The sequence below is a fragment of the Mesoplodon densirostris genome, chromosome 18 (assembly GCF_025265405.1).
Source record: "Mesoplodon densirostris isolate mMesDen1 chromosome 18, mMesDen1 primary haplotype, whole genome shotgun sequence".
In the NCBI taxonomy this organism is placed as follows: Eukaryota; Metazoa; Chordata; class Mammalia; order Artiodactyla; family Ziphiidae; genus Mesoplodon; species Mesoplodon densirostris.
Genome location: NC_082678.1, coordinates 10,790,003 through 10,802,880, shown reverse-complemented (window position 1 = coordinate 10,802,880; position 12,878 = coordinate 10,790,003). Strand labels below are relative to the sequence as shown.

At 33.0% G+C, this 12,878-nt stretch overlaps 1 protein-coding gene across 6 annotated transcripts in view; it reads right to left on the bottom strand.

Moving 5' to 3' along the window:
* The window catches only part of TANC2 (tetratricopeptide repeat, ankyrin repeat and coiled-coil containing 2), a 363,149-nt gene that overhangs the window by 311,386 nt on the left and 38,885 nt on the right, over window positions 1-12,878 (bottom strand). For all 6 annotated transcript variants that reach the window (XM_060080807.1, XM_060080805.1, XM_060080801.1 and 3 more), the window contains exon 2: window positions 11,445-11,538. In XM_060080807.1, the coding sequence (XP_059936790.1) occupies window positions 11,445-11,511 (67 nt within the window). In that variant the 5' untranslated portion in view covers window positions 11,512-11,538. The remainder of the gene's footprint in view (window positions 1-11,444; window positions 11,539-12,878) is intronic.

Here is a 12,878-nt window from a genome sequence, read left to right as displayed (position 1 = left end):
CCAAATGCTAACAGCCAAGACAAAGAAATTTTTTAAGCAGCCATACTAAATAAAATAAATAAATAAATCACATTTCATTCAAAGGCAAAAACAATGAGAACGATTGCCAACTTCTTATCAGAAAGAAAAAATAACAGAATAACATCTTTAAAGCGTTGAAAGAAAAGAACTGCCAATCTAAGATTTTATACCCAGGGAAAATATCCTTCAAAAATAAAGGTAAAATTAAAACATTATGAGAAAATGAAAGCTGAGGTAATTCACTGCCAGTGACCTACACCTCAAGAAATGCAAAGGAAGTTCTGCAGGGTGAAAAAAAATTATCCCAGATAAAACACCATTTTACAAGAAGGAATGAAGAATACTAGAAGAAGGAAATATATGGGTTAATTTTTTTAAGACATTTAAAAAGCATCTTAAAGACTAATGACTACTTAAAGTAACAAATGTATTGTGGGATATATATCAATACTACAGTGGAAGTAAAATACAGGACAACAAAAAGTGGGACATAAATAGAATTAAATATCCTAAAGTCCTTACAGTGCTCACAGAGTAGTAGAATAAAATTTGAAGTTAAACCATAAAAAGTTAAAGATGCATATGGTAATCCTTTGCACAATCTCTTTTTTAAAAAATCCAAGAAGGTATAGCTAAAAGGCCAAGAAAACAGAATTTAAAATATTTCATAAATTCTAAAAAAGACAGGGAACAGGGGAAAAAATAGAATGAGGAACACATGAATGCAAAAGAAACAGAGCAAGATGAAAAACTTAAACCAAATCACATCAATAGTTATATAGTCAATGTAAATGGACTGAATATATCACTTAAAAATAGAAAATCAGATTGGATTCAACAAGACAAAACTACATATTTACAACAAGAGATACACCTTAAATACAAAATCTAGATAGATTTAAGGCCAAAGTATCAGAAGCTCAACTAAGCAAAACATTAACATAGAGTAGTTAAAAAAAGCAGTAAAGTTTACTTAATAAACATAGCAAACTTTGCCCTATAAAAAGAAAATACATTTTGTTTTCTAGCATCCATTAGATAGTTATAAGATCTGATCAAAACACAGCCAAAAAACCCCCAAAAAACAAAAAACAAAACCCTCAATGTTTTAAAGCAAAAGTTGACAAACTTTTTCTCACAGGGTCAAATCATAAGTATTTCAGGAGTGTGGGCTGTACAGTCTCTATCACGAATGGGTGTGACTATGTTCCAGTAAAATCATACTATGTAAAAAGTTAATATTGAGAATACTATATATCAAAATTTATGGAATACAGCATAAGCTATATCATAGAAAATTCATAATGTAAATGAGAAGGAAAATAAAAATAAAATTAGTAAAATCAAGAGTTGGATCTTTTGAAAAAGCTAATAAAATAGATAAGCCTCAAAGCTAAGAGACAGAAAATATAAAAACATTCAATATTAGGAGAAACTGAATTAAACTCAAATGAACACAATATTTATAACTTTATACAAATAAATTCTACAATCTCAATGAAATGGACATTTTCTAGGAAAATAATAAATTATCCAAATTGCCTAAAGGAAACCTAATTACACTGATGAAAATAAAATAGAAAATACTGTCAAAAAACTACCTAAAAAACCCCCAAAAAGCTCAGGCTAGCCATTTTTATGTCTGAGTTCCACTAAACTTTCAAGGAATCAATAATTTATATGATACATGAAGCACCGTAAAAGATGAAACCATGACAATTCATCTTGTGAAGTTAGCAAAACTCAAACAACTCTGAATAAATAGGATAAAAATAAAACTGGAAATAGAGGTGAAAACATGAGTGCAAGTGTATGTGTTTATCTGATGAGAAGTGCTATTAGTTTAATTGCTAAACCACTACAAACACCTGAAATATAAATAAAACCAGTCAAATCAGATATGTTTCAAAATGCAATTTCAAGGCTCTCATCACTTTTTTCACTCTCGTCATGTTCATTTTCACAGCCCACCACCGAATAAGAATCCTTCTTTTTAACACAGCCACACTCTGTCACTTCCTCTGACTTTTCCCCTCAAGTTCTATGATAGCCTATCTTAATTGGCAAGGACAAACGAATTTCATAAAGAGTAAATATCTCAACTGACAAACACAAATTGGGCAAATAGATGGGCAGAGAACAGAAAAGGAAAGAGCAGTCAATAAAAATATGACAGGTTTGGGTTTTATTACAAAAGATGCTATAGCTCTACAATTAAATAAGTAAAATCCTTTCCTCATATTAAACAGGAGTATGTTTTCTAACCAAATTTGTTAGAACCGGGTACAGAAAAGGTAAAAACCCTTGAAAAGTTTAAGCTGTAATTTCATGGTTTATTAATGAAATAAAACTTACTGTCCCTGGAAGGAAAAAGATATTTTTATAGCAAAATATATTTACATGAATGCTATTGTACATATTTCTTTGAACATTTTATTATGAACATTCACTATTCGGACAGCAATGAAGATTTTAATTAATTTCAACGCCCAGTTGGTGGTGATGAGGAGGGCGGAGGGAACGCCAATAACAAGTGCTTCTAACAAAGTGCCGTATTTTCACAGAAGGACTGATTTTTGCCCATGAAGTGGTTAAAGAGAAATTAACTCAAACTCAAATATCAAGCAACCAGTACACTACCCAGTACTTAGTGATTAATGAATAAACATCTGTTGACAGAAACCAAATCATGATCTATAAAAGTAAAACAATAAACTGGACTTCATAAATATTAAAAACTTTACAAAAGACCCTGCTAAGGGGATAGAAAGACAATCAATAGGCTGGGAGAAAATACTGGCAAACAACATATCTGACAAAGGCTAGAATATATAAAGAGCTCTCAAAACTTAATACACACACACACACACACACAAACACACAAACACACACACACAGCCCAATTAGAAGACAGCCAAAAGACATGAAGAGATGTTTCACCAAAGAAGACATACAGAAGGCAAAAAAGCACAGGAAAAGATGATCAGTATCATTTAGCCACTAGGGAATTGAAAATTAAACCACAATGAGATACAAATACACACTTATCAAAATAATTAAAATAGTGACAACACCAAATGCTGGCAAGGATGAGGAGAAACTGGATTACTTACACACTGCTGGTGTGAATGTAAAATGGTATTAGGCACTCTGAAAGAGATGGCACTTTCTTTAAAAACTAAACATGCAACTAAAATATGTCCTGGCAACTGTACCCCTGGACATTCACCCCAAAGAAATGAAAGTACATGTTCACACAAAACCTTGTACATTTCCCCATATGACCAGCAATTCCACTCCTAGATATAGTCCCCCAAAAAACTGAAAACAGAGACTCAAACAGATACTTGTATGACAATGCTCAGAGCAGCATTATTCAAATGGAAATAACCCAGTGTCTATCAACAGATGAATGGATAAACAAAATGTGGCATAGACATACAAAGGAATAGTATTCAGTCATAAAAAGGAATGAATTTCTGATACATGCTACAACAGGAATGAACCTTGAAAACATTATGCTAGGTGACATAAGCTACATACAAAAGGACAAAATAGTATGATTACACTTACGTGAAGTATCTAGAAAAGGCAAATTCACAGAGACAGAAAGATTCGAGGTTATTGGGGCTGGGGAGAAGAGGAAATGGGGAGTTACTGCCTAATGGGTACAGAGTTTGAGCTTGGAGTAATGAAAAATTTGGGGAAATAGTGGTGGTGGCTGCATAACATAGTGAATGCCAAAAAATTGTACAATTAAAAATGGTTAAAATAGGGCCTCCCTGGTGGCGCAAGTGGTTAAGAGTCCGCCTGCCGATGCAGGGGATACGGGTTCGTGCCCCGGTCTGGGAGGATCCCATATGCCGCGGAGCGGCTGGGCCCGTGAGCCATGGCCGCTGGGCCTGCGCATCCGGAGCCTGTGCTCCGCAATGGGAGAGGCCACAACAGTGAGAGGCCCACATACCGCAAAAAGAAAAAAAAAAAAAAAAAAAAAAAAAAAATGGTTAAAATAGTGAACTTTATGTTATATATATTTACCACAATAAAAAACTTTAAAAAAATCAGTCCGTGGTTGATACCAGTGCAGTGCCTAGCAAGAGACCATTACAATAACTAACAGCACAGGATCCTCACAGAAAACAATTCCTGCCTGAGATGAGCTTATTAACAAACTTAGAAAACACATCAGAAATGATCCACCATGAACAAATCACAAAACATCACAGAAGAATCAGTGCCCCAAGCATTAAAGGTAATATAATGATGCCAGAAAACATAAGCTCTAACACCTCCATTCTATCCCTAGTTTAAGTCTAAATCAAAGGCAGCCTCTGGCTGTTCCCAAATTTAGAATGTATCTTTTGGTCATAATGGCATTTGTGTCCTACAATGTGTTGGACAGCGCCACAAAATGAAGTGGCAATAATGCTCTTGCCTCAGTAATGCCATGGTTTTCTTTGCTCTCTTTCCTAGACATATGTCTAGCCTATGTGCCTATGTAACCAAGTATTTATAGCTAGTTTTTTGTTTTGTTTTGTTCTGTTTTTTTGTTTTTGCGGTACGCGGGCCTCTCACTGTTGTGGCCTCTCCCGTTGCGGAGCACAGGCTCCGGATGCGCAGGCTCAGAGGCCATGGCTCACGGGCCTAGCCACTCCGTGGCATGTGGGATCTTCCCGGACCGGGGCACGAACCTGTGTTCCCTGCATTGGCAGGCGGACTCTCAACCACTGTGCCACCAGGGAAGCCCTATAGCTAGTTTTAATGTCTTGTTAAGTCATACCCTGACCAAAATCAATTATTCCTTTTCATACTTATTTTCATTTATTCTTCCATAGAATTTTAAAGTTATTTTACCCAACTGAAAATGAACCTGCTGTTTCCTGAATGGAACTGAAACAAATTTATGTGTAAATCCAGAAGCACAATATGTCTTTCCATTTGTCCAAGTCTTACACACTTCAATAAGTTTTCCTGTCAAATCTATTCCTGAGAATTTGATGGCTGTTATCATTGTGAATGTAATTTTTTTCTCATTTACATTTCTAATCAGGAAATACTGGTAGGGCCAAAAATGCTAACCACCTTGCCAAATTACATTATTATTTCCAGTAAATATTTACTGGATTCTCTGGGGGTTTTACCTTGCTTAAAAATAAAAATGACACTGTCTTGTCTTTGCCAATATTTATATTAGTCACTTTATTTTCTTGTCTTTATTGTATATTAGAACCTTCCAAACCATTTTGAAAAAGAGTGGTAATAGGAGAAATCTCTATCATGTTTCTGTTTTAATGAAAATGGCTGATCCATTTCTTTGTTTAGAATGATGCTGGCTGTTGGATTTGGTGAATACTCTTTATTACATTTAAAGTATCCTTTTTCTATTTTAATGTTTTTAATGGCTGCTCAGATTTATAAAATGCTTTTTCAGAATACAATGATATGATAATGTGGTTTAAAATTTTTTTTCTAAGTAAAAAACTTACATTGATTTTCTGATATAGAAACGTCTTTGCATTCCTGGAACAAATTCTACTGTTGTAGTATACAGTCAGGAATTATTTATATTTAACTATAAGTTTTACTTATTTTGCTCACTTTTCTTTCTGCGTCTCCTTTTTTCCTCACATTTATTTTTTATTTTGGTAGGAGACAGCCTCAAGGTATTTTTTTTCTCCCAATGGCTGTTATATTAAGGGTACTATGCTTTCTGAGTTCTTGAATATCTGAAATTGACAGTATTTTGCCCCCCTCATACCTGAATGATGGTTTACCAAAACAATGATACAATGATACCAAATAGTGGCATTAGTTACATCAAAGAAACATATTGGAACTGCTACTAATTACTTGCATGATTTTAAATAATAAAAACAACAGTTAAGAAAAATATAAATAAACATTTAATTTTTAGAAAACATAAAAACACACATTATTTCTTTATAACTCATAATTCAAAAGAGCCACACAGTTGTCTTTTCACAAAACAAGAGTTCCAAGTCCTATGTACATCAGAAACAATTTTCACATCATAAAACTGAATTAAGCTATAAAATTCAAAGCTGATATTCACATATCCTTAGAGGGAAAACTTTGCCTGAGAAAATTCATTTGTTATTACTTGATATAAAATCTATTTCTGTTAAATATTTATCTAGTGCCCCACACAAGAGTTGAGATCAATTATTTAAAGGACAAATTAGAACAGTCAATTTCCTTTATTACAAGTGCTTTTCAAACTAAAAACTAAATTGGTTCCCTAAAACAAAACAGAACAAATGATTATGCCATGAGAAAACTTACCTTACTAATTTTAAAAATAAGCCATGAGCCAAAAGTTAATATAAAGAATAAAGTACCCACCCAATTATTCATTAATGATTAAAGAAAAAAACTGTAATGATGAAAACATTAATGATATCATCCCATAAACACACTCTTTCTTTTAATATCAAATTTATTCTTGCTTTGGAATACTTGTCTTAGAGAACATTTGAAAAAAAATACTGCTTCTCTATAAATTCTTGCCATATAGAATACAAATCACTATTTTTATAACTACTCTAATTTACAATTACTCTAAATTATAAACGTTTTACATGAAAAGCCATGGAGAAGAATACACACTAGAATAAGACCCCCCGAAATCATTATTGACATAATTAAATACCTAGTAAATCAAAATAATAAGCTTTAATAATACAGTAGAACCTTGACATATATGGATTTAATAATATGATTGCTACTAAAGCAGTAGTTACTCAGAAGTCTAGGATACAATAATTTGTAATTTTGCTAAAGCACAAATTTGGTGTCTACCTCTAATAAGGGTAGTATGTGGAAATAAATCACTCACCTGGTACTCAGGGCAAAAAGTCTACCCAGCATCTGCATCTTACTATGGCTTTACTGTTTTCTACTAGTTATTTTATATGGATTAGTTGTTGTGAAGTGACAGAAAATCCTACTGCTGGTGTCAAAAGTGAACAACTGTAGGTGTCTAAGGAAATCATAGTTCTTGACCAGAAAATAAATTTTGGATAAACCATTTCTTTAAGTGTCAAATGTAGAGGCAGCTTGGATCTCTGACATGTATGAGTTACTCTGTGTGTGTGTGTGTGTGTGTGTGTCTTTCAAAAAGTGACCAGTGGGGTGACGTCAACTATTATTCGTCTTCTGCTAAATCCAGTTAATGTCTGGGGAGATGCAATACCTAAATGCAATGTAGTTCTCTGGATTCAATTCTGGAACACAATGAGGAGTTTAACGAAAAAGCTAATGAAATCCAAATAAAAGTGTGGAGTTTAATTAATAGCAATATACCAATGTTGGTTTCTTAGTTTTGACAAATGCACCATGGTAATATAAGATGTAACAGTTGGGAAAATTAGGTAAAGGATATACAGGAATTCTCTGTACTATCTTTGCAACTTTTCTATAAAACTAAAATTAACCCAAAATGAAAAGCTCATGAAAAAAAAAAGAGGCATAGGAGGAAATAAAATTATATTAGTAAAAACCAACAGAAACAGACACATTTAGAGTTAGAAAAATATAGATATAAATATGGTAGGTCTACATTTATAAAAGATAAGAGACAAGATGGAGAATAGTACTGACAAAGAACAGAAAAAAATAAAAAGCTAATGGTGTCTACCTGCAGACTGTTTTTAAGTTGAAAGGGGAAAATTAGTATCTATATAGCAGAGAAACTGGACAGTACACTGATTTGGTCATCAAAATCACTAATGAGTGACAGATGGACATTATGTGCCTCCAGCTGTGATAACCCAAGAAGAAAAGAACATATGTAACATTCAGACCATAGAAACATACCCTGAATCTAATCATTAAAAAAAATCAGAACAAATATAAAATTAGGAGCATTCTAGTTATTCTTCAAACATGTCAAGAAAGGCTGAGAAACTGTTTTGAATTAAATGAGAGTAAAAAGACATAACAAGTAATATAATACCTTATTCTAGACTGGATCTTGGAAAGGAAGGGGGAAAATTCTTTTTTAAAAAATTACTAGGTAAACTGACAAAATTTGGAGAATAGATGGTAGATTGGATAAAAGTATTATATCAATCTTAAACTGCTTGAGGTTGATAACTGGACTGTGGTATAAAAAAGAATTTCCTTAAGAAATACCCATTGAAAATTTTAGGAGTAAAGGGGCATGATGTATTTAACCCACCCTCAAGTGATTTAAAAAAGTGAGTGAGAGAGAAAGGGTTAAGTAGGGGAGAAACGGAGACACTGTGCATGTGTACTTATAAAGAGAGAATGATGAAACAAGTGCGGTGAAAAGTTCATGAATCTGTGCAAGGGTATATGGAGTTCTTTGTACTACTGCTGCAACCTTTCAGTAAGCTTAAAATTATTTCCAAATTTTGGGAATTCCCTGGAGGTCCAGTGGTTAGAACTCTGTGCTTTCACTGCCAAGGGCCTGGGTTCAATCCCTGCTCGGGGAACAAGGATCCCGCAAGCCACACGGTGTAGCCAAAAAAAATTAATTAAAAAAAGTATTTCCAAATTAAAAAAAAAATTTTTTTAAGCAAATGGAAGTTCTAGAACTGAAATATACAAAAACTAAAATTAAGAACTGAATGTGTTTAAGAGCAGATTATATAACAATGAAGAGTGAATCAGTGAACTATAAGATAGATAAAAAGAAAATATCCAGCATAAAGCATATAGAGACAAAAGGATAGAAAGAGAGTGTAAGAGACACAGATGACATGCATGTAGTCTATCAAATGCATAACTGGAATCCTCGAAAGAAAGGAGAAAGAGAAAAAGGGGAAAAAAATAAAATTTGAAGAGACAATGAGTAATAGCTTTCTAAAACTGATGAAAGTCATCAAGCCACAGGTTCAAAAAACCCTACAAACATAAATAAATAGGAGAAACAAAGGCAGATTAAAAAGAAAACCACTCCTAGGCACATCAATGTAAATGTAGAAAACTAAAAACAAAGAGAAAAATGACAGATTGCCTTTAAAGAGGGAGCAATTAGACTGACAGTTGACTTTTCACCAGAAATAATTCAAGAAGCCAGAAGACAATGAACAATATTTCAAAGTGCTGAAAGAAAATAATTGCCAACCTATAATTCCACTCCCAGCAAAAACATCCTACAAAAATAAAGGCAAAATAAAGACACTTTCAGATAACTAAACACAAAGTAAAATCACCACATCAAGATCCCAACTAAAGGAAATTTTAAAGGGTGTTCTACAAACAAAAAGAAATTTGGTGATCCCATCTAGAAAGTGAAGGAAGCAGGAGGGAACGAATATCAATAAAAATGTAAAATATGTGAATAAACCCAAACAACAGTGACTACATAAAACAATAATAATGTCTTGTGGTGTTTAAATACATATAGGTGAAAAGATTCTAAGGCTCTTCCATTGTCCAGGAAGGGGGTAAAAGTACCAATTGATACCAAACTTTGATTGATGTTTTAATCTTTAAGCTAACCACTGAATGAATTATAAGAGTATATAATCTCCAAGTCAATAAGGAGAGATATAGAATATAAAAAATCTTTTGATCAATCCAAAATAAAGCAATAAAGGAGAGAGAAAAAGCATAGAACAGTCAGGACAAGCACAAAACACACAGCAATATGTTATATTTAAACCCAAATATATCACTGGTTGAATTACTGTAGATGAACCAGCATCTCCCTTAAGAGAAAAACTTGTCTGAATGAATAAAAAAAGAAAATTCAACTATGTGCTATTAACAGTATAACCATATATATATGTTGAAAATAAAAGAATGGAACAAATTATACCTTATAAATACTAATCAAAAGAAAGCTAGTATAGCTATACTAACATTAGACAAAGTCAACTTTCAAACAAAAGGCATTATTAAAAATACAGGGCTTCCCTGGTGGCGCAGTGGTTGACAGTCCGCCTGCCGATGCAGGGGACACGGGATCGTGCCCTGGTCCGGGAAGATCCCACATACCATGGAGCGGCTGCGCCCGTGAGCCATGGCCACTGAGCCTGCGCGTCCGGAGCCCGTGCTCCACAACGGGAGAGGCCACAACAGTGAGAGGCCCACGTACCGCAAAAAAAAAAAAAAAAAAAAAAAAAAAAAAAAATACAGAGGGACATTTCGTTATGGTAAAACAGTTAATTCACCAGGAAGATATAATAAATCTAAATTTCAATGTATCTAATAAGATATCTTTCAAATACAGACAATTCTACAATCATAGTGTGAGATTTAATCACACCTTTCTCAGTAAACAATTTTTAAAAAAATAAGTTAGGATATAAAACGTTTGAGGACTACCATTAACAAAAACTGACCCACACTACACCTAATAACTGCAGAATCCACAGTATTTGGTGCATCTAGAACATTAGACTAAACTGATCATATGCTGAGCTGTAAGGGAAATCTCAATAAATATGAAAAGAATAAAATACAGGATAGGTTCTCTGATAAGAGTACAATTAAGCTAAGTTAATAAGATAACCAGGAAATCATCAACTGTTTGGAAATTAACAATTATACTTTAAATACCTATGGATCAAGAAGAGATCACAAAGAGAGCTAAAAAACATTTTGAAGAGAATGATAATGAACATACTACTTATGAAAATTTGTAAAATGCATAAAAATTAGGAAATTGAAAAGATTAAAAGGATATAATAGCAACAAGGATATACTGTATAGCCCAGGGGATTATACCCATTATCTTATAATAACCTATAATGGAATATAATCTGCAAAAATACTGAATCACTATGATGCACACCTGAAACTAACACAATATTGTAAATCAACTATACTTCAATTAAAGAAAAGAACATGATAAATACCAACAACCCATTTGCAGAAAACAAACATTTAGTACATTAATCTTCAACATTTCTCCCAAAAAAGTATCTATACAGCTTTGGTTTGTTTTTACCTTAAAAGCCTAAGAATTACACTCTTGTTATTTTAAAAAAATCTTTATTTTAATGACTAGAAAAATGTTCAACTTATATTTCACTTTCTGTATAACCCTTTGAGGACAGTTTCTATTATTTTTAGTCTCATTCCCCAAAGAGTATCTAGGACTGAAATAATTTTACATGTTAATTCAAAAGTAAATTTAGGTGTAGAAAGTCTTTAATACATAGTTCACAGAACCATTATACTCTTATATATTAGAAATAAATATTTTTCTTTCATAAACTCTTCCTTTACCTAACTATTCCTGATGAGTGTTCATCAAGTGTTCCTCTTAATAAAGAGTCTGACAGCCTATAGGAATGTACACTTTCTTTTTTTCTAAATTAAATAAGCCATTTAATAAATATATAAAGTGTTGTAGCACTAGTTCAGATCCCTATGAGAACTTTCTTTTCTAAAACATCACACAGAATAAATGTAGCAGAGTCACTCACCACTTGATCTGTTCTTACGACTTGATTTCCCTCCAGTAAGAAGCATCTTGAGACTATTCCGAAACATGGTTGTGCTATTCTAGTATTCACAAAACTGTAAAAGAAAATGTGGGAAAACGTTAGAAAACTTGGTTTTCTATTCAAAATACTATTAAGAATTAATTTTAAATGTGCTATAAGGAATTAACTACTCTGTTTAAATATATAGTACAGAAATTTTAACAACATGAGAGAAACATTTACTTAAATAATTTAATTAAACATTTGTTGTTTCTTAAAAATATACTATAATACTTTGAGTACCCTAAGAGACAAAGGTAGACATCACTGAGGGTACACAGAAATAGAAAATAATTAGGTAGCTATAAATACAGTTTACCCTTCCACCAGGCTCTCCATTTCTTGGACAATCTTCCCATATGCTCAATACACACACCCAAAGTCTAAGAGTTCAGAACTTAAGAATAGATGCCTATTTCCCATTGGTCAAGCCATAAATCCATCTCACAAGACTACTAATATACATGAGCACACCAGTATACAGATATACTACTAACCTCTTTATGTCCCACTCCTATCAAAGGAAAATCCTGCTGATTGTGCTTTGGATTATGTCCTCTCTTACCTCAAGAACTTTTAACTAAAAGTCATCTTCCTTTTCTCTCTCTCGCAGCTTTAATTTTTTTCTCTCTACTGAATCATTCCAGTCATAACATAAACATGCTAGTACGTCCTAACCAAAAACAAATAAGTAAGCCCCTCTCTGTATTCCCACAAGGACCAATTACTGCTCCTATATCCTTGCTCTGCACAGCAAAATTTCCCAAGTGTCAGTACTTGGCACCTGCAGCAGATTGAACAGAGCAAATGTGAGTTAGAACAGAGGTTAACAGAAAATCTCCGAACCAAAGCACAGAGAAATTAAAGGTTGAAAACTACAGAAGAGTATGAGAGGCATATGGAATCCTTTGAAAGGTTCTAACATACATATCATTGAAATCCCAGAAAAAAAGAAAGAAAAAATAAGCAAGAAACGTTATCTGAAGTGACAACAATCAAGAATTTCCTAACACTGATGAGACATAAAGCCACATCTTTAAGCAGCTAGGGAAAAAAATAAACACACTGAAAGAAGCAACAATCAATAGACTGAGAGATAACTTTCAACAGAAATGCTGAATGGCACAAGACAATGGAATGACTGCTTAAAATTTCTGAAAGAAAAGAGGTGCCAATCAAGAAATCTATTCACAGTTTAAAATGTTTTGAAAAATGAAAATGAAATAAAGGTGATTTCAGAACAAAAACAAGGAATTTATCAGTAAAAGAAATAGTAAAAGGGAGTTCTTCCAACAGAAGGAAAATAATACTAGAAAAAAAACATAGAAATGCAAAAAGGAAGAGCCATAGAAAAGTAAGTATATTGGCAAATAT